Genomic DNA, 22883 nt, shown 5'->3' on the forward strand with positions numbered 1-22883 from the left:
GGACGCTAGGTTTTCGAGTGGTTAAGACGTTTGCTGGTTTCTGTACTGGCTGTTGATCTCGTTGAGGATGACGTCTGAACGGGGCTCTTCATTGGCTGTGATTGCTCTGTCATCAATTGGATTACCTGCAGAGAGTTTTACATTCATTATTACAGTACGGTTCTTTCAAAATAAATCTACAGAAACAATTCATATTTTGATGTTGGCTCTTAACGGCAAGGTACCAGCACATTTCAATAAAACGGCGGGTATTCTTGGAAGACCACTACTAAAGCTTGTTTTTTTTAATACATTTGCATCTCTGAATGAAAAATCCCACAAATAAATTATTTAAAATTAATTGTTTTGTACTGTTAATTCTGTTTATACTCTTTCTAGTGAACTGTATTCAAATAAATCATTTTGATTCATACCAATAATACTTAACATGATTTGATCAAGTCTAAAGTTATTAAATGTGTGACTTGAGTAAGTCCCCACCTCTGTGTCTCATTTTACTAAAAATCCATGTTCTGAACAGTATGCATTGGGAACAGTGGGTAGCGAACCCGACCTGGCGGAGAGCTGCACTCTGAGGAGTACACTTTTCTAAGTAGAATTGTATTCTTTTCGATGGCTGCTGTCTATTTGCAAGTGAGGAAACATAAGCTCTTGTTGTAAGGTCCTCTCCTGCCATATAGTGGCTCATATTTTAACTGCAGTGTGCACACCAAAGTAACAGCAAGGACATTTTTTGTTCTTGCTCATTTTAATTGATAGATTATTTTCAAAGGCAGATTATCCACCAATGACATCATCAGTGGTTATTTCAAACAAGATATATTTTAGATTGATGCAAGAACACCAGCTTCTATTTCAGTGGACTAATTTTCCAGGGAGAGAAAGTCTGTAGTTTCCAATAGCTTGAAATCCCCAATCCCCATTGACGATGTCATTATAATGAGCTTTCTGAAGAGTAATGTCTGATATCGTTTTAATCAATAATAATACAATATTAAACTTTATTTCACCCCTTTTTTAAATACAGTAGCATTAAAAAGACTGCAACCACTTTCAACTTCCTTACGTCGATTATTTTAGACTGTATAAAAAAATAATATAATTGAAAAGTAATGTAATAATCACTACGGAAAGTAATGATAAATACAGCCCTAATAAGAGCACACACAATGCAGATATTGCATGATATTTATCTCTAACAGGGCTATAATGGCAATGACCAAACACTGCCTAACAGTCCAGTGGCCCAGGATTCCACATTTAATTATTGAAGAGTAAAAGGTCAAACCAGCACTGGATTAAGAGGATCAATTGGTCATGACTGAGACTGAAAGCCATGGTCTTATGTTATTGTAATCCTGATATAATGATTATTATATGCATACAGGCATGGTTCTATCTAAATATTGCCATAACATGCACAGTTAAATCCTCAGTGTTAATTTAAATGCGAGAGGGTAAAAATGGACCACTCACAGAGTTACATCAATGCTAATGTTAACATAAACCATGAGTAGGCCTACTCCACTCACCGATGCCATTGGATGGTTCCGATGATGGGTCACTGACGAGGAAAGAGGTAGGGCTGGAGGAGTTGTTGGACCGAGATGCCTTAAAGGAGAGAAGATGTTCCCCTAGTTAAATTCTATTCTATTATGCATTATTATACTGTATACCAGGGTTCCCCAATTAGTTTTCCCCATGGGCCGAATTATGTCTAGGGTACCAAGCCAAGGGCCACAACATTGCAGGGGGCGACGGCAGCGTTCCAGCTACTCCAGCGACAGTTCAGATATCGTCGTTGTTGGGTGAAAATCTTGTATGTCCAAGACCGTTCGTTTTGCATTTATCATTTTAAAAATGATTTAAACTAGTCGATCTACAAGCACAGTCGATCTACAAGCACACAACGCCTCGCACCGCGAGGCGTTGTGTGCTTGTAGATCGGCTGTTTTCACTACTATTATGAGACGGCCTTGAATGATGAAGCAGGGCTTTACTTTGCGAAAGAACGTACAAATTTGGAGATACGAGGTTTCCACCTGACAATGACGATATACTAGTGTTGTTGCTGCTCTTATACCACCATTATTACTGGGGTTGGTGGGGGCCTGACAGTAGCCCCCTGCGGGCCGCAAATGGCCCGCGGGCCGCCTATTGGGGAACCCTGCTGTATACCGTTGCTGTCCAGCAACTCCATTTGTCTCATATATATATATATACAGTATATATATATATTTATACTTTTTTTCTTTCACTGCTATTGAACACACTTTATGTCTGTGTTGGTTACAAAAATATGAAATAGGCCTATGAAAATTATTAAAAAGTGCTTAGGACAAAACTTCCTAACTCCACTTAAGCTGGATGTTTTTTTTTAGTTTTTTCATTCAGAAATTAACATTTTGGAGTTAGCTGGTTTCTGCTGGACAGCAGAGATGTATACAACAAAAGATATCTCATGATATGACAATATAGAGCAGGTCAAGAAGACCATTACTCTTCATATAATTTAGTTACCGAAGAATGCCTCGTCTTCGACTGTGTGTGACTCCATGTCTTCTGTGTTGCTGTGCGACTCCATTCTATGAAGAGACACATTTAAGGAAAAGAGTCAAATGCCCATAAAACCTCTGTTAAGCATTTACACAAATATGTTTTCCGACTTGTCTTTCACTTTGTTTTATGCAGGGACAACAACACATTATTAAAATCTAATCTGAATTTCATTGTAAGACATTGTCAAAGACATTTTCAAGATTTTTCAAAAATAGCAGATCTACAAGCTCGCAGCCGCGCTGTGAGCTTGTATATCTGCTATTTTTCATTAGTTAAAGCACAACATAAAGGGTAATAATGTGTTCCCAGTCATGGGTTTAACCTCCTCCCCCTTTGAAGAACATTCATGGGGGGGCCGCAGTGAATCCTTGTACCCAGGGCTCAGAATTTGGTGCGACACCCCTGATATCAGATGCCAAAAACATATTAGCCTAGCTCAGCTAGACTATCCACCCATGTTAAAACAAGGAGGGGATGTACGTATATAGGCCTGCAGTTAGTTAGCTGCATTCGTATATAGTCTGGCCAAGCCAGGCTAAGAACATATTGCTCTGACCTGAGTTCTCTAACAGTCTCAACTTGCCACAGCACAGGTAGGTCCTCCACTGTCTCCTCACATTTTCCTTCACCGCACAGTGGAACACGAAGATAAAGAACCCTGCAAGACAAAAACTTGTTTGTTATTACTTGGACTTTTTCAAGCTAAAATACAAAAATAATTACTCAAAAGCATGAAACACATCTGTAGTGAGAGATGGTATAGTGGTCTAAAGACTTTACTTTCATTGCAGAGGTTCCATGTTCAAATCTCACTCCTCCCACATTGCTATGATACTTCAACGTTTTCTTTCAAGGTTAAAATACTAAAGAATTAGTCAAAAGCACTAGGAAAGTCTCCAAATGAGAGGTGTTCTAGTGGTCTAAAGATAAGACTCTCAGTTCAGAGGTCTTATTTTCAAATTCTGGATCATTGCTTTGTTACATAGAACTTTTCAAGGTTAAAATACATAATAAGTAGTCAGAATCACCAGAAAGTATCTGCTGTGAGAGATGGTGTAGTGGCAGCAGATATCTTCTGGTGATGAACACAGCAATAATCTATGAGAACTAGGATTTGAACATGAGACCTCTGAACTGAGAATCTGATCTTTAGACCACACCTCTCATTTGGAGCATTACCTAGTGCTTTGACTAATTCTTTAGTATTTTAACCTTGAAAGAAATGTTAAAGTAACATTGCAATGTGGGAGGAGTGAGATTTGAACATGAAACCTCTGCATTGAAAGTCAAATCTTCAGACCACTACACCATCTCTCACTACAGACATTTACTGTTGCTTTTGAGTAATTATTTTTGTATTTTAGCCTTGAAAAGGTACAAGTAATACAGCAACATAGGAGGACTGAGATTTGAACCTGGAACCTGGCACTGAGAGGCTGATCTTTAGACCACTAGAGTAGACCATCTCTCACCGGAAGTATTAACTTCCTTCCCAGTAGGACTCGGATTAGAACATGGATCCTCTGAACTGAGAGTCCAATCACCAGGCCGCTAAACCATTTGCCACTACAGATATTTTCTGGTGCTTTTGAGTAGTTGTTTTGTATTTTAATCTTGAAAAACTCAAAGGTTTTACAGCAATGTGGGAGGACTGAGATTTGAACATGTAACCTCTGCACTGAGAGTCAGATTTTTATACCACTACACCATCTCTCACTAAAAACACAAATTGGCCTGTTATAGCACCAGCATGAGGTTGATTTGAACATTTTGAGGTGGAATTTCTGTGTTCATGATTTGAGGCATTTTGTTCAAATTCTGCAAACGTTGGAAGCCAATCTGGCCAATCAGGATGGAATATGAAAAATCAGACATATCCATGTCGATCACATGACTGTAGAGATACTGTCTACCGACTAAATCTGTACTATCAAAAAATGAGTTAAGCTAAAATTGGGCTCATGGTGGCGCTAGAACAGATCCATGTGAAAAATGTGGGGCAGAGGTTCTCTGTGTGTGTGTGTGTGTGTGTGTGTGTGTGTGTGTGTGTGTGTGTGTGTGTGTGTGTGTGTGTGTGTGTGTGTGTGTGTGTGTGTGTGTGTGTGTGCGGTGCGCGCAGTTTGGCTGTGACCCGGAGATTAGCTGGTAACAGGCGCACGGACGGACTGACAGGGTGCCTTTGGCCTGGCAGAGACAACTATGTGATTCCTGCACATAATCCCTGCTTTGTACAGGACAAAGTCAAGAGCAGCTCACCTTGGAAGGAGTTAAAGATGGCAAACAGGTACATGAAGGCCAGACTCACAGGCCCCCATGCAAAGAAAGCAAAGCCCCAGGTGAGGCCCAGCAGCATAGTGATGCCCATCACACTGCGTATGTCCTGTAGCGCGCTGCGTTGCTGCTGGTTGTGGGGGTTGTTCTTCTTGATGCGACACAGCTGCACCATCACCACCACGAACATGCAGCAGTTGAACAGAAAGATGACGCAGAAGTAAGCCACCACCGCCACGTAGAAGGCGATGTCGTTTTTCAGCCAACAACTGTGGGATGAGAGGACAAGGAGAGTGTCCATGGGCAGGTTTCAAAATCTTACTGGGATTACGGTTGACAATGTAGGCGTTTAGCGGAGTGCTTTTATCCAGAGTGGCTCACAAAGAACAAGATAAGAGCCAATCCATTTTGGAAATAGTCTGCTGCAAGTAATTCTTAAGCATTTTGAAAACATATTTGATTCCAACATCACCAACATGACTCATAAATGTAGGCGTCCAACCTTTCAAAATGGTGGTGTGTAATTTTCAAATGAAACTGTTCATTTGTAGTGTTTTAATAATACTAATAATACGAATAATACTACTACTCCTACTACTTCTGCTACTACTACTACTAATAATAATAATAATAAACTTATACTGTACATCACTGGTTGCCAAACACTGGGTCATTTGTGGGTCGCGGACACATTTTTATGGGTCCCTTTATCCCATCATTTAGTTTTGAATTATTAGTATTTCAAAACATCTTCAAAAAACATTCCCAAAAAAGGAAAATCTTTCATGAATTACAAACAAATTAATTTCATGAATAAATTCATGAAAAATCTTGAGATAAAAAAAAAATCACACTCGTGTGAACTGAGCGGTGGTGTGTGTGTGTGTGTGTGTGCAACAGCGCCCCTCCCTTAACATGTGTGGTCAGAAAAGGTTACTGCAGGCTACGGACACAGAGACAGACATACAGACAGACAGACAGACAGACAAACAGACAGACCCACACACACGGCCACGTATAGGAGCGTTGTGACCACCGCTCAAAAAAAGTTTGGGAACCACCGCTGTACAATGTAGGCTACGTCTCTGTTAAGAACTCACAAGTCGTCCGAAGTGCCATCGGTGAACTTGGCATAGGTGACCAGGCCGTAGTTGTCCTTGTCGATGGCGATGACGATGATGACCACGATGAGCGGGACGCCCCAGCCCACCAGCGTCAGCTTGAGCATGTGGTTGGCTATGTAGGTGTTGAACACCTTGACCAGGCTCAGGTACATGTGAACCCCCTGCAGGCCCATCCAGGCGAAGGAGACCAGCAGGAAGTAGTGGAGGAACCAGGCGGTGGAGATGCACAGGCCCACGGCCTCCGGGTAGAGAGCCAGCCAGGCGTCCACCAGGAAGGTCAGGTTGAGCAGCAGCAGCGACAGGCACTGCTGCATCAGGATCTTCGCTCGGATGTCCTTATGCAACTTCCTGCAAGCGGTCAAATGGAAAGGAAAGAAACCGCCGCTGCGTTTAGTGGTGTCTGAAGACCCTATCATAGTACAGTCTGGGGTGATAAGCTATCACCGCGGTGTAGTCTTTTAAAGTCAGAAAACTACAACATTACTTCATTCGCCACGGTGAAGGGCTATCACTGCGAACCCCGACATCTCTCCTCTGTTTTTACTTTCAGACTTCTCCCCATCACTCCATTCACTGATTGATCGATCTTGACCAATCAGTGTGCCCCCTGGTTTCAGAGACACAGAGGCGTGGTGATAGGACTTCACCGTGAGTCTGTGACTATGATGGCCTCCACTTGTTATCTCATCTTTAGGTGATAGCTTATGACCTAAAAGTTGAGGTGATAGCTCTTCACCTCGGACTATGATAAAGCCTTGACTGTGATTTGTCTCTAAGCGTAGAAAGTTCATGTTCGGACCTTCGTTATCCAAGAGAAGGAATAAATATTAGGGGGTGTGTTCAATTAATCGATGCTGCAATGATCGTATCATATTCCTTTCCGATAATCCTATCAGATGCTATCAGCATCAGTTTCTGCCTGACAGTGACGATGTATATATAATGAAGTCTTTTGCATTTATGAATCAAAACATTTTTGTTTCAAATTGATTTGGACACTTTTCTGACAATATATTGGTCAAAACATCAGCAATCGGTAGTCTAGGACTAAAGTAAATTTATATTCAAAATCAACACACGTATCGCGATACATATCATATCGTGGCCTCTGCATCGTGATACATATCGAGCGTGAGGTTGTTGTAGGCAATAACCAGCGTAGATGAAATCTGGTGTAGCGCGTGGCTTTCTGACTCACCCAAAGGCCATGTACGTGAGCAGGGTGATGGACAGGAAGATGGCGGAGATCCCGCAGCCAATGTATGTAATGTAGGTCAGGATTGTTGCGTTTATGCGGCTGACCAGGGTCTCTCTGGCAATGTCCTGTGAGAATCATTTGAATAACAATTTCTAAATAGTAAAGACTGATTCCTTGCTGTCTGGTGATATCTATGCAGCACAATGTAACATGGTATCCTTTTATGTAACGTAATACTAACCACTGTCTGCCAAATGTGGGTTTCAACGTATCCATGCTAGGTGCACATTGCTGCATAGCCTATATCTAATTGAACTAATCCATCGATTATACAATATTTTCAATAATTGATACTTTAATCAAAATAATCGATTAGTAATCAATCGCTGTTTTAGGCATGTCATTGTAGGTTAAAAGTCTCAAAAATAGGCAAGTGAAAATAGCCGATCTAATTTCACAATGTGTTGCAAGCTTGTAGATCTGCTATTTTCACTACTGTACGACACTGTTGAGTATAAATTAAGTGCCCTTAGTGGCTAATCAATTGATTAGCCACTAAATAAAAAGTATGCTTCTTTGTGTAATCAATAGAATAATAGCTAATAAAATAATCGGTAGTTGCAGCCCTATGCACCAGTAGTCTCACCAATCTGTTATTATATGAGGGTGGATGGTGTGATTCTGAAGGTAACAGTTTTACCACGTACGTACCAGCAGTATAGCAAAACTGGTGAGGTGGTCACAACCACAGGTGGTCACATTGTCCGTGCTGTTGCGGACATGGCAGCCAGATGGATTCCATCCACCTGCTCCATCTACAGTAGCACATCATAGCACATCAACATTTCCAGACCATGATGAGAATTCATATTTATATGTACAGTACTACAGTATGCATATTTCTGTTTCATAGACAGTGTACAACTTACCATTTCTGGTAAAGTCCCAGAAAACACATGTGGCCACAAAGTTAGCCTGTGGTAAAGAATATAAAAATATATCAGATTATGATATAGATCAGTGTTTCTCAAACTTTTACATTTTTCCCTTCACTCTGACAGTATACAAATGGAACCAAATGGTTGGTTGCATTTGTATATTGTTAGAGTTACAGACTTGTATGGGTCAACATAAAGGAACCCACAAAGTCCCTGGAATCCACTTTGAGAACCACTGATATAGATAATTCATAATTTATGTTTTCTACAGTATAATTATATTCAGTCGCACAAAATGTTCAGAACACGCCTCACCGGAATAGGTTCCGAGATCTTCAGGTGAATATAGACATCCTCCTTCAGTCCTGTGATGGTCAGGTTGGCCACACTGGCTCCCACGATACCACTGATCAGCTTGCGCTGAGTTCCCAAGGATCTATCCTAAAGATAACATTTGGAAACCTCTGAAATATGTCTAGTGGTGAAGCTGAAATATTGATTTGAATCATTGTCTTCCAACGTGAGAGACCACATTTCTACCACTCCCTCTGCCTCTCTCTCTCTCTCTCTGTCTCTCCATTTGGTCAATGGAGATATTGCACTATGAGCTTCAGGCAGTACTAGTGGTCAACCTGACACCTGCTATCCAAACTATAAATAGGCAACCACACTTGCAATTTCACAGAACTTTATCTTTACTTGCCCCTCAATCGCGGTCAACCGACTGTTTCAAAACTGTTATCGAATACTTGCACGTGTTGGTGTCATTCAAGTATGCTGGCCTTAACTGCGCAATGAATGCGCTACTTCGTCAGATCAATTAAGTACCAACTTGCCCACACACATACGGTACTTTCAAACAAAACTGTGCTGATGCACAATTACAGCAAACATGGGCTAGAGAACAAAAGGCGCAAGTTGGTATCTGGACAGAGTGCAGTCTAGTTAAAGTATCATTGGGAAAACACCCACATAACTAGTTAAATGAACACTGGTGATGTTGCTGTGTTGCTATGTCTCTGAGTGACGTGTCACGGTAGTGAGAGCATACCTGGAACAGTGTGCCCTTCTGGTAGAAGTTGAACTGGACTCTGGAGGCCTGCTGCTGCTCCTCAGAGCTGAGGTGCTGCGTGAGCGACGTTGGCAACCTGACCGAGGCTTGAGGCACAGTTTCTCTCACACTCCTGGCTCTGCGATTGCCACGGATCTACAGGACGGGACCCAAATAGGACTGTTAATAAAGTGATTCGAACCACTGTACAGTATGCATCAGATCACTGCTACTGCCATTCCATTTATTATATTTTCATATTTCTTGCCTTGACTCTTCTATTCATTCTCATAGCACCACAGGAGTATTGTTTTTGGCACTATGTCTGCTCACGTACATGTCCTTTGGGTGAGTCAGAAATGACAAACCTGTGTGTACCGCCCGCTGATAAACACTAGTCTAGATCCAGGCTAACTCGCACCTGCCAACGTAGTAATGTCTGTGTCATACCTGTACAGTTTTGGGGTCGGAGATTAAAAAAGTGGTCTCCTCAAAGTTGCCGCCGTCCACTGTTTTCACAGAGAGTGCCAGAGCTCTGGACAGAATGGTCTCTGTATCTTCTGGAAAGACCAGCTTCAGTCCCACTGTATCAACAATTCCTATGAGCCTGATACAAACAATTACAGCTTTATTATTATTAGCAGTAGTAGTAATACAGTAATATACTGTATTATTGTCTCTACAAGCACACAGTCAAATATATACAGATATTTTTTAATGTAACTAACAAAAAAAGGGAAATATCAGAAAAGTGAAAAAAGAAAATGTATCTACAGTAAAATGAAGTTCAAGTTTTGTCTGTGTCTGTGGGGGGTGGGTGGTGTCTGTGGTGGGCGATGGGCCCATGAGGATGGGAAGCACCAATCGAGCATGCCAATATATGAACTGGGTATGCCGATGTCAGCCTAAATCTGCAAATAATGCCCATATACTAGAGGTTGTGCGGCCATCACACCTACGTCGCACAGCCAATCCAAGCGATATGCCCAATCATTAGAGATCTCTGTCACACGTCAATCTGACCGATATTCCCATATATGGAGATCTCTATCGCACCACCAATCCGACCAATATGCTCTTATATGCTGATGTATCTGTCTGGCCATTCCCCGTTTAGGCCCATATATGGAGGGCCTTGTGGTCATCAGTATGTGCCCATATATATGGGCATGCCCCCTTTTGGCCCATATATGGAGCTGACTGATTTGTTTGTGCCTGATAGCATGATGACACATTGAGGTTACATTCAAACCAAATAGGATGGATTGGACATGCTCAACATCACTGCAAATCGGTGTTGTGACAACTAATGTTATAATAAGCCCTATTCACGGCCCGCCCACTCAGCATCCCCCCAGTGCTGAAGTCACGTTTTGAAGGGGTAAAACCCTGCTAAGCCTATAGAGTTAACACAGAAATCGCTAATTTAATGCAATTTCCGAATAGTACAGTATAAAATACGGCTAGCATGATCAAGAACACAAGATTGTAAAAGGCACAAAGCGTTATAATTTACTTTACCGTTCAAAATAATGATTTGTTGGCTTTAAGTCCAACTATTTCTGTTATAGTTTCCCCTTCTAAATTGACGTCAGCACCAGGAAGTTGCTGAGAAATTTGCTGAGTGGGCGGGCCGTGAATAGGGCTTATTCAGTCAACCTTGAATGCACTGGTCATCACAGCTGACCTTGTGGAAGAGGAGGCCACGGCCTCTGCAGGAGCATCCAGGAGGTTGCTGACGATATTGATGGAGGTGTTCCCCAGGGCCAGGCTGACGTTGGGCCCTCTCAGGAGAGCCTCCAACTGGGACACCAGCTGCTCCACCTGACTGGAGTTGAGTTTGGAAACGTCCTTGGTTAACTCCAGCAACCTGTCAGCTTGTTGCTCGTTGCTGTTCCCTGTTGTTGTGGCTGGTGGTTCTGAGGGCGATACACTATATCAATTAGTTGATGTCCCAAAGCTTTTATGAGGGTATACAGCAGAGTCCAAGAACAGCCGTTCAAGAACTTTAATTGTGGGCTCGCTGAAAGTTGAGACCAGAATAATCAAATAAATCTTAAGTTTATTCTCCTAAAAAAATGACAGACAGTACAAAGGTAGGGCTTTTAGCCAATGAGGAGGAGCGTTCTTGGTGACATCACCACCAATAAGTGCGATATGATATAAATAACAACAACACGTGGTTTGGAGACCAGTATGTTATATCAGTATGTTGTACCAAAACTTTATAGACCAAGGTTATTCTCCTCAAAAAAATTACCGACAGTACAAAGGCATGGCCCTTAGCCAATGAGGAGCAGCCAAAGGGTAGATCTTTGTGCCCATACATGGTGTTCCATGCGAGCCCACACTGTTTCAATGGAACATTATTTCGAGTTTTAGATGAGCTTTCGCTCGCAAACCCAAGAAAAGGTTTGTTTGTTTGTTTTTTTCAAATGTTTACATTCTTGAACACATCCAAGCGGACATCATACCTGTGATGGTAGTGGGGTTGTCGGGTGGGGTTGTCGGGCGTCCATCAGGTGGAGGGTCTACTGCAGTTGTGTTAGGTTCGTTGGGTTGTACTGTCACCTTGGCCACTGTGGTCTTGCCAACTGCAGTTATAATATTGTGTGGGGAGGAGGTTGTGGTCACAGGGGCAGAGGTTGTTTTATTGGACTGGGATGAGATTGCATTCACAGGGATGGAGGTCGTTGTATTCAATGGGGTTGTGTACACAGGAGAGGACCTAGTTGTTGTGTTCAATGGGGATGGGGTTGCTTTCACGGGGGCATAGCTAGTCGTATTCAATGGGAATGTGGTTGTATTCGCAGTGGTGGAGCTAGTCGTATTCAATGGGAATGAAGTTGTGTTATCAGGGGCGGATCTAGTTGTATTCAATGTGAATGAGGTTGTATTAGCAGGGGCAGAGCTAGTTGTATTCAATGGGAATGAGGTTGTGTTCGCAGGGGCGGAGCTAGTTGTATTCAATAGGAATGAGGTTGTGTTAGCAGGGGCAGAGCTAGTTGTATTCAATGGGAATGAGGTTGTGTTCGCAGGGGCGGAGCTAGTTGTATTCAATAGGAATGAGGTTGTGTTAGCAGGGGCGGAGCTGGTCGTATTCAATGGGAATGAGGTTGTGTTAGCAGGGGCGGAGCTGGTCGTATTCAATGGGAATGAGGTTGTGTTAGCAGGGGCGGAGCTGGTCGTATTCAATAGGAATGAGGTTGTGTTAACAGGGGCGGAGCTAGTTGTATTCAATAGGAATGAGGTTGTGTTAGCAGGGGCGGAGCTGGTCGTATTCAATGGGAATGAGGTTGTGTTAACAGGGGCGGAGCTAGTTGTATTCAATGGGAATGAGGTTGTGTTAACAGGGGCGGGGCTAGTTGTATTCAATGGGAATGAGGTTGTGTTAACAGGGGCGGGGCTAGTTGTATTCAATGGGAATGAAGTTGTGTTAACAGACATGGACGTAGTGTTCTGCAGTACAGTGGTGTTAATAGTAGGTACTGGTGTTGTTGTGTTTTGGCTGGGTGTACACTGTTCGTTCAGGAACACGCATACACTTTGTCTTTTTGCACTAGAAAGAGAACAAGACATACAACAGTGAATATGCTGTTCATATAGAAATATGACATGTAAAAGGACACAGTTCTTAGCTCTGGCTAATATGACTGATATGACAAGTGTCTATTAAGTTATTATTCAATTTAATGAAGGGAGATTATACAAACCATGTGAGTATGCCAGCCGCTTTGACTTCAGGTAAACAAAACTCAGAAGGCGCTATATTCATGCGAGCAAAAGTGAAGGTTGACTTGAGTGGGTTTCCAGCAGCTCTTGAATGTGAACAAATTGCTGTGTGATTGACAAGTTCAGACATGAATGACAAGCTCTACTGGGCACACAAAACATGTATTTTGTTGATTTTATGAGCTACTGTTGAATATTATGTTGCCTGTGTGTGAGTCTTGCATAGCCAGACGTTCAGAGATCTGGGCAGAAATGTCCAATCGTGTGGAAATGCGAGACTAGGGTTGGGCCATATTACTTCAAATCAATATCACAATTATTTCAAACCTTTGCCTCGTTTATGATTGTTTACAATATATGTATATGTTTACAATATATACAGTATATATACAGTATATATATATATATATATATATATATATATATATATATATATATATATATATATATATATATATATACAGTATATATATATATATATATATATATATATATATATATATGGTGAAAATATTTTCACCAAAGTACTTTGTTAAGTGGTTAATCAGACCAATGGATTTAGTTGTTATTTTTTTGTGTTAATTTGTTTATATAAGAAATTAAAGAAAATATTAAAAGCAAAAAATACCTGCTTCTCGCTTATTCAATTAACCTACATGAGCAAGATTAAGTCGTTATTTTCTAAATATCGGTTTCGATATATTTTCAGTTAATTGCCCAGCCCTATGCATTGCTACCTGTGTGAAGTCTGCAACACTCACCAGCTCTGGTTACTGTTCCATTATAATCAATGTCTTTGGCAGAAGAGAGCACAGCCGTCACGGCAGCTGAAACGTCACACACAGAGACCTCTCGGGCAAAGCTCAGAATCACATCACACGACTGGAGACTACAAACACAAATGCAATAATGTGAAGTACGTTATATTTCGATCAGCATTAAAACAGACAGCAGTACTTTAGAAGTCATACCGTTTAACCAATAACCAATGAAAAGATTTAACAAATATTTAAGAAGCGGTCCACTAACTATAAAGAGAGAGATGTGTTAATATATTTAGTTATACTATACTCGTTCGTACACAGCAGAATCCTGCTGACCCTTACAGGTCAATTTGTACTCTTTCAGAGTTCAACAAACACTACACTCATGACTTTATTGTGTACCAAGTTACCAACTGCACTAAATTAATGACACTCACTTTGTTGTTCCACCTCCACAGTCCAGATGTTTATCCTGCATACAAAAAATTTAACAAAAATGTATTGTGCTTATTAGTTGAACTACTGAGATAAACACACATTGTATCAACATTTTATTGTACACCTTATGAGTTGTGGTTTAAAGTAATATATGTTTATGACTGTCAACTATTCATCCCGTTTTTATTACATTTTTCACTTGTATGTTCAAGCATGTTCTGCATTCGGATTAGGATGTTTCGTATTTAAATTTGGACTTGTTATTTATTCTAGAATTTTCACAGCTCTGACTTTTTAAATAATTGATTTCAAAACAGCATGTTAAACTGGAGGCATATTAATTGGGGAGGTCTTTACCTGATATGCAGATGCAATAGTATGCGATGGACACAAAATACTGTAAAGAAACAATATCAGGATTCTATTTGTTATCAAAAGCCAATAAACATAATGATATTTTCAATAATATAATTATGATGATGGTTTTATGTTTTATTTCTAACACACGATTATACGCTGAACACATACGCTGTGCAGTGTGCACATACGCTGTGCACAATGAGTATTGAGTACAAATCTCCCTAACAGATAATACACTAATTACAACTGTAACATACAAAAATAAACAAACCATTCAAAGAATACAGCTGGCTAAAAATAAATATATAACATGGCATGGTCCAACTAATATATAAAACCATGTTGCAGTTACTGAAGGAAGCTGTTTTATTATATTACTTACAAGGCAACTGAAAAAGAAAGTGTGTGCAAATGTAACAAAAATAATACCCTGTCTCTCGGTTACAAGGTGGTGGGTTCTTCAACATAGAAATCTGTAGGGACATCAAGAGATCAATTATCTGGTAGTCAGACCGATCAATTGCTGCAAACCAGGTTAGAAAAGTCTTCCTTTTGGAAGCCCAGTTCTGATCTATTGATTCATTTAAAAAAATGTGTGTTTTGTATTGATTAATCTAGCTTTTTATCGAGTTCTCATAAGGATTTGTCACTTGCATTAAGTGGTATTACTGTGAATACAGTGGTGGTAAAAGTATTCAAATGTTTTACCTAAATAAGGTCAAGGTAAGCTTTATTGTCCACAAGGGAAATTTGGCTCGGGCTAAATAAAAGTAACAGCAATGCAGTATAAGGACACGGTCACACCACACTTTTATTCTGCCTATGAGGGCGGATTCTGTCAATGCATTTCGGTTTGCTGCCATTTGTGGTTATCTGCATAATAAAATGTTTAATACACTTGCACACAAATGTGGAACTCACTTGAGATGAGACGTTTGAAAATGTAATGCTGGGGTCTTGAATTGAAATCTTCAAATGATAATATGCATCTGAAGCAGTAAAAAACAAGTTGTGAGTCATTGCTATAGCTCAGAAGAATATCAGATATCATATATGACTTAGTCGTATCAGCTGACAATGCACCAACCAGTTCCATTGCAATAAGCAGAACAGCTGCAAGACATCTTCTGAACAAAACCTGAAATATAGCCACAACATGCATTATTTAACTGCAATTTCTAGAACAGCAACAAAGAAAACAATATATGCCACAAAACTCTATATTAAAACAAAAAAAGTTTTTAATATTTCACTGCATGCACAATGTATCTAGAATATATTCTCTCTCTCTCTCTCTCTTTCTCTCTCTCTCTCTCTCTCTCTCTCTCTCTCTCTCTCTCTCTCTCTCTCTCTCATTCTGTGATTTCATATAGCTAGTTTTACCTGTTTGTTTCCCACAGCCAGTTGAGTTAGTCCATGGAGGCACATAAGGCATTATATCTTCTTGACTGCTGTAAGATAACCATATATAATAATAATAATAACACAAGAAAATACCACACCAAACACTTTCTTGTCTCGTTCTTTTCCAGAATGCAGAGCTGCTTACCATGAACTGTTGGTCGAACCAGAATAGATGCATGCTGCTGGATACTGGGGGGAATTATTGCACTTCATTTTGTCATTTCTTGAAGTTCTTCCTGTATAATAACAGATTCTCAGACAAGTTTCAAAAATAGCAATCTCACAACAACACAGCACTTTGTGAGTTTATAGATCAGCTATTTTTGCATATCTGAACATTTCTGAATCTTTTTAAAATAAAGATTAATCAGTAAAGGACAACTTTATGCCATGTCACGACGAAACTCCCAGATGATATCTAGTGTCACAATATCAATATAATATTGATATACTTTCCAGCCCTATTTCAGCATAATGTGAGACTCACCCACTCTGTTGACTCTTGTCCCCACCACATGAGCCTGCATAGAGCTGTTCCTATCCTGGCACAGTGTGCGGAGGATACAACACGGATGTGTGGGCTGCCTCAGTTTCAGTACGACTGTGCAGGTAGTCTTTCTACATGAAGAGACAGAGAGCGTTGGAACATTTATGTAGAGGATTCTAGATACATCATTTAAAAATGCTGAATTATAATTTGTTCTTTACTGACCTGAATCCAGTTTTATTGACACATGAAACATCAATGCCCTGTTAGAACAAAATAGATCCACAATGATTAACATACACTCTCTCTCTCTCTCTCTCTCTCTCTCTCTCTCACTCATTAATTTGTTTAAAACACGCAAAAACAAAAATCTTACTTGAAATAAGTGTCCACCAGTCATCTCACTGCAAAAGAATGAGACAGTAAGTCCTTGTTCACAAATGTCTTACATCACTTCATTAATTGCGCCAGCCAGTGAAGCAAGACGCAAGTACTGTTTACAGTTCTCATGTTGCGTCCTCTGCGGAGGCTACCCAGACTATTAATAGGATATCCAGTCTATAAATAGGCGACCACACTATCCAGACTATAAATAGGTAACAACGCTATCCAGACTATAAGCTTGCAATTATTATATCTTTGGAACAGAACACTCATTGGTTGGTTCCTTCATTCACTAAAGTTCATTTACAAGGAATCGCCTGAGCGAGATCAGATACCTGGTTGTGCTGGAGGGCTCTCTCAGTGTTGTCGTGTAGTTAAAATCAAGAGTTTCATTGAGTGTAGTTGTCGAGTTGTAGGTTATGGCCTTTGTAGATGGAGAGTTGGACGTAGTGGCCTTTGTAGTTGGAGAGTTGGACGTAGTGGCCTTTGTAGTTGGAGAGTCGTACGTAGTGGCCTTTGTAGTTGGAGAGTTGTACGTAGTGGCCTTTGTAGTTGGAGAGTTGGACGTAGTGGCCTTTGTAGTTGGAGAGTTGGACGTAGTGGCCTTTGTAGATGGAGAGTTGGACGTAGTGGCCTTTGTAGTTGGAGAGTTGGACGTAGTGGCCTTTGTAGATGGAGAGTTGTACGTAGTGGCCTTTGTAGTTGGAGAGTTGTACGTAGTGGCCTTTGTAGTTGGAGAGTTGGACGTAGTGGCCTTTGTAGTTGGAGAGTTGGACGTAGTGGCCTTTGTAGTTGGAGAGTTGGACGTAGTGGCCTTTGTAGTTGGAGAGTTGGACGTAGTGGCCTTTGTAGTTGGAGAGTTGGACGTAGTGGCCTTTGTAGTTGGAGAGTTGGACGTAGTGGCCTTTGTAGTTGGAGAGTTGGACGTAGTGGCCTTTGTAGTTGGAGAGTTAGTGGCCTTTGTAGTTGGAGAGTTGGACGAAGTGGCCTTTGTAGTTGGAGAGTTAGTGGCCTTTGTAGTTGGAGAGTTGGACGTAGTGGCCTTTGTAGTTGGAGAGTTGGACGTAGTGGCATTTGCAGTTGGAGAGTTAGTGGCCTTTGTAGTTGGAGAGTTGGACGTAGTGGCCTTTGCAGTTAGAGAGTTAGTGACCTTGGTAGTTGGAGAGTTAGTGGCCTTTGTAGTTGTCAAGTTGTACGTAGCGCCCTTTCCAGTTGTCAAGTTGTACGTAGTGGCCTTTGTCGTTTGGTTGAATGGGGTTGTCGTGAGTTTGGAAATAGTTGTCATAGTTGGTGTTGGTGTAGTTGTAAATTTCGTAGTTGTTGCTGTACTTGAAAAATCTAACGCTGCTCTTATTTGTCTTAAATGGTATGTTGTTGTAGTTGGAAACGTAGTGGCCTTTGTAGTTGTCAAGTTGTACGTAGGGGCCTTTGTCGTTGTAAGGTTGTATGGGGTTGGCGTGTAATTGGAAGTAGTTGGCATAGTTGGTGTTGCTGTAGTTTTTAACCTGGTAGTTGTTGCTGTAGAACCTAACCTGGTCTGTGTAACATTGTCTGTATGGGTTATAGTCGCAGAGTTGTAAGTAGTAGTCATTGTGGTTGTGAAGTTGTATGGGGCTGTGGACGTAGTTCTGTTGGTTTCTAATGACGTCCATGTTGGGTCTGCTGAAGGACTGACAGAGGTTGTGCTTGGGAGAGGTGAATCTGTGGTATTTGGTTCTTTATATATGTGTGGCAAGCAGCTGTCCAAGTCATTCTCAAACAAGCGATGGAGCTGAAAAACAAACAGAAGCATTATGCTAACTCTGCTAAGTCATGATTGCACTTTATTTTATTTATAGATGTGGTCCATGTTCAGCTGGATTTCTGCCCTACATATACTGTACCCAGTCACTGATGTCTGACTCATTCTTTTCGTCTCCAGTCAGGTCCACTGTGACTTGCATCCAGTAGTACACAGCTGTAAGGAAGAGCTTATAGATCAGCTGTGTTTCTATTTCTGAATTTCTTTTTGCAATTTGTCATTGTCACAACTGTCTGCCTCCCTGTCTTTCCCATACACATTGTTCAACTCTCTCCATTTGTCACTCAGATGTATGTCTGTCATGGTTGTATTACCATATGTGCAATAATGCAACTGAAAGTCAAAGTTCAGAGGCATTATTATAATATTATAATGTCATCAATTAAAATGTCTTTAGTTTGCAAAACTTAACCTGAAGCAAAATGACATTAAAACTATTTACACTGCATGTTTTTGCTGTTTCAGAAAGCGATTGAAGAGATGAAGATATGACAGAAGACATTGACAGAGACCGGGCTATAAATGATACTGTAACTACATGTACACTACATTTATGCAGGCCTTGAAGCACTGTAGTATGGAGACAGAAGTCAACACATGACAGAGAGACATAAACATCTCACAGGTTTACTGTAATTAAATGTAATTTAAATGAAAGAACAATAGATATATACAGAATATCCTGCCATCTGGCCTGTCTGAGACAAAAAAGGAAGAAAAATATGTACCGATAGCTGTCAAGTGTGACAATATGTGAGCTTGTAGATCTGCTATTTGGGTTTGTACTTACATTCATTGGTGCAGGACTGTGGAAAGTTGCAGTGTCCATGTGTTGGCTCTGAGGACACAATAGATAGGAGATAGGTTAGGAGTTTATTATACTTATACAGACAAAACCAAACAGAATGTTCAATTCTATTGTTTCCAAAACACTCCATATCAGCAAGTCTCTAAAGGTGCTATTTTCAGCCTAAACTCTGTACCATTAAATTACCATTAGGGTAATTTATCATGTGATCCACCTAATGTTATTTTTGTTTTACTGTTATATACAGTAGTTGCAGTAACTCACAGTCATGTGTCATGTCATGTGTCTCTTTACGAAACAATTATCGTTACACAAATTCATCTTTTTATTGTAGAGTGATATCTGTTACAAGTTTGTAATAAATCTTTATCATGCCACACCCACGGGCACCTACCGGTATGTGACACTATATTTATTTAGCACCATATGAGTGACTGTTATGAGTAACTTCCATTGTGTGTTTTGGTTGTGGCAGTCTGAAGCCCGGATCATAGTCGGGTCCGCGGTGGAAGGCCGCGGTCTTTTCGAGTCTTTTTGAGTCATGAAACTACAACATTACATCATTCCTCGAGTCCCAACACATCTCTCTGTTTTTACTATCAGACAGACAGGCTCTACACCCCGTTCACTGATTGGTCGACCTGAACCGGTCTAGACGGGGTAAAGGACTTCACCGTGGGCCGTGACTATGATGGCCTGCACTTATTTTCTGACTTGAGGTGGAAAGCTTTCCACCTCAAATTTGCGGTGGATAGCTCTCCACCGTAGACTCTGATCCGGGCTTCAAAGGTCATTAACTCATACTGTGCCCGGGCCACAAGGTGCCGCTAGAGTGCCAGACATTTCTGTATAGGCCTTCGCTCTAACATCCTACAGAGGCAGTAGTGCCTTGTGAAGTTGTGATTTCACTGAACCCACTGTTATGGATGACGAGAGGAGGAAGTTAGCTAACAGTTAGCTATTAGCTTCTTTATTTTTTAGAAGCCCGATCTGAAGCTATTTTAGTCGCAAAAAAACTATGTCGCTGCACTGGGAACACAGTTCAGAGAAAAAGGTCTCTAAAGATGTGAGTTTGTATTGAAGTGGGTGGCGCGGTGTGGCAGCGTTGCCCGATTACGGGCCGATGTAAACAGAGTCGCGGCCCCGGCCATGGATGGAAAATTAGACCGGGGCTTCGTTGAGGCCTCCGATTAATTAATTAATTTTATTAAATATCCCGGACTAGTCCGGGATAGGCACCCCGGAATACGTCGCGCCACCGACAGTATAGATTGAGTTTTTTTGGGGGGGCTCTAAACTTTATTTTAAACCATTTTCAATGAAATAAATCGTCAGACCATCTAGGATCACTCGTTGGAAAGCGTAGGACGAGCCAAGACCACCCACATCTCTACAAGCAGCTCAGGGTAAGTAAAATAGCAAAAAAAAAACATTGTATTGGATTGAAATAAAGCCGAACTTGTTCGGGATAGGCACAAAAAGGGTTGTTTGAAAAGGAGTAGTTTGACAGGTATCTGTGCACTGTTCAAGACCAGGCCCATAGAGAGATGGGAGAGCTGGGAGAAGGTGAGACCTCGGAGAGGCCTAGAAGTAGTCTTATTAGTTTGTTTTGAGAGGTCTGCAGTTTTGTTTTTAGTGACATTCAGGTTGTTAGTGAACCATGAGATGCAAGCATAGTCGAAATGACAATTTCAATGTTGATTACCGTAGTTAGTCAGCATCTTTTATTTTATAGTTGACAAACTCCTGTTACAGTTGAGATTCACAAGCAAGATGACGGAAATGCAAATGTAACAGGTGGTTGAGGACACAGATTGAAGTAGAAACCCAGGTATGGACACATAACACCTGTGGGTATCTTACCTGGTGTAGTGTGCGGTGTGATGGATGTTACAGTGGTATAAGCTGGGGATGTAGTTGTTTTAGATGTGCTCTCAGGGGTTGTTGAATTATTAGCAGTTGTTGTTGTTGTTGTTGTAGTAGGAACTGGGGTAGATGAGGCTAGGGTATATGGGGTAGATAGGACTAGGGTAGATGTATTAGTTGGGACTACGGTAGGTGTATTAGATGGGGCTAGAGTAGAAGTATTAGATAGGGCTAGAGTAGATGTATTAGATGGGGTTGGAATAGATGTATTAGATGGGGCTAGGGTAGAAGTATTATATGGGACTAAGTTAGATGTATTAGATGGGGCTTGGGTAGAAGTATTAGATGGGGTTAGGACAGATGGCGTAAATGGGGTTAGAGTAGTAGATGTATTAGATGGGACTAGGGTAGATGTATTAGATGTGACTAGGGTAGATGTATTAGATGGGGCTTGGGTATAAGTAGACAGGACTAGAGTAGAGGTATTTTTGGGGGCTAGAGTTGATGGTTTAGATGGGGTTAGGGTAGAATTGGTAGATTGGGGTAGGAGAGGTGGGGTGGGTGAGGCTAGGGTAGATGTATTAGATGGGGTAGATGGGGTAATTGGGGTTAGGAGAGGTGGAGTAGATGGGGCTTGGGTAGATGTGGTAGTTTGGGGTGGGAGAGGTGGAAGAGGTGGGGTAGATGGGGTAGTTCGGGGTGGGAGAGGTGGGGTAGATGGGGCTTGGGTAGATGGGGTAGTTCGGGGTGGGAGAGGTGGGGTAGATGGGGCTTGGGTAGATGGGGTAGTTCGGGGCGGGAGAGGTGGGGTAAATGGGGCAAGGGTAGATGATTTAGATGGTCCAGGTGGGGGTGGGAGAGGTACTGGTTTGATATGTTTACAGGATGCCTGCCCTGAAAGAGAACACAGACTGTTCATTACCACTGGGGTAAATATTCAATTTGCCCTTATCAATAACTCTACGCGGTATTCAAACTTTGAAGCTTCCTATTACTCATTGTAAAGTACCAACTCACATATTACTGAGTCTTGAAACACATCATTCTGCATTGACGACTTCACATGGAAGTTGTATGACAGCACAGCTGAGCTGAATGAATGAATGCTTTCCACAGTGCACATTCTCCATGCAAACTGTAATGTAGAACAATTCTGGTACCCACAAGTTGGAAGCTGGAAGGTGCTTAAATGAGAATTCAAGACTAGCTGTTTTATTACCTTAATCTGATGCAGCATGAGTGATAGAGTTATTTTTTCCCCTCTTTTATTTTTTTTATCTTGAGTCCACAGCAGCTTCGACCACGAGTGACCCCTAACCCTACACCGAGTGTTGGGGCATTACGCTAAATCGCTTATTAGTATGGCTCGTCAATTCTTTTGTTTACATCAGTCTTTCATAATGACAGAGAGTTCTCCACAGAGTTGTTCTTAATGGGCTGCCGTAAAAAGGCGAATGCCCGCTTTATCCCGTCTCCCTGCTCAGAGCTACTGAGCGTTAGAGGGAGGGAGGACTTTTCTTTTCTTTTTGCCTCTACCAGTCGTTAATGAATGGAATAATATCAGATTAAGGTAATATAAAACGGCTAGTCCGGAATTCTCCTTTAAGCCAGATACCTAGTGGCACACCACAGTCTGTGTCACGACAATAGCTGATATATAATCTCACAACCTAAGTTAAGGCAAGTTAAAATCTGACC

General features: G+C 41.2%; 2 protein-coding genes across 2 annotated transcripts in view; both read right to left on the reverse strand.

The window, feature by feature from the left end:
* Positions 1-11: 11 nt before the first annotated feature.
* Positions 12-16017, reverse strand: LOC308304605 (adhesion G-protein coupled receptor G2-like; the record flags this gene model as incomplete). Its single annotated transcript, XM_080749231.1, has 17 exons — positions 12-125; positions 1533-1611; positions 2521-2585; positions 3116-3217; positions 4816-5099; positions 5931-6302; positions 7153-7277; positions 7864-7967; positions 8082-8127; positions 8406-8531; positions 9142-9297; positions 9592-9748; positions 10829-11060; positions 11616-11735; positions 13635-13762; positions 14075-14109; positions 15985-16017. 17 exons carry the CDS (start codon positions 16015-16017, stop codon positions 22-24), a joined length of 2268 nt encoding a protein of 755 aa, XP_080605357.1. The 3' UTR covers positions 12-21.
* Positions 16018-21766: 5749 nt separating this feature from the next.
* LOC308304606 (gamma-aminobutyric acid receptor subunit rho-3-like) overlaps positions 21767-22883 on the reverse strand; it is a gene marked incomplete at both ends in the record, with an annotated part of 32749 nt that continues 31632 nt past the window's right edge. The window contains one exon of the mRNA XM_080749232.1: positions 21767-21956. Coding sequence (XP_080605358.1) covers positions 21767-21956 — 190 coding nt within the window. The remainder of the gene's footprint in view (positions 21957-22883) is intronic.

This window comes from Nannobrachium achirus, assembly GCF_963921795.1.
Source record: "Nannobrachium achirus genome assembly, chromosome: 19".
NCBI classification, from domain to species: Eukaryota; Metazoa; Chordata; class Actinopteri; order Myctophiformes; family Myctophidae; genus Nannobrachium; species Nannobrachium achirus.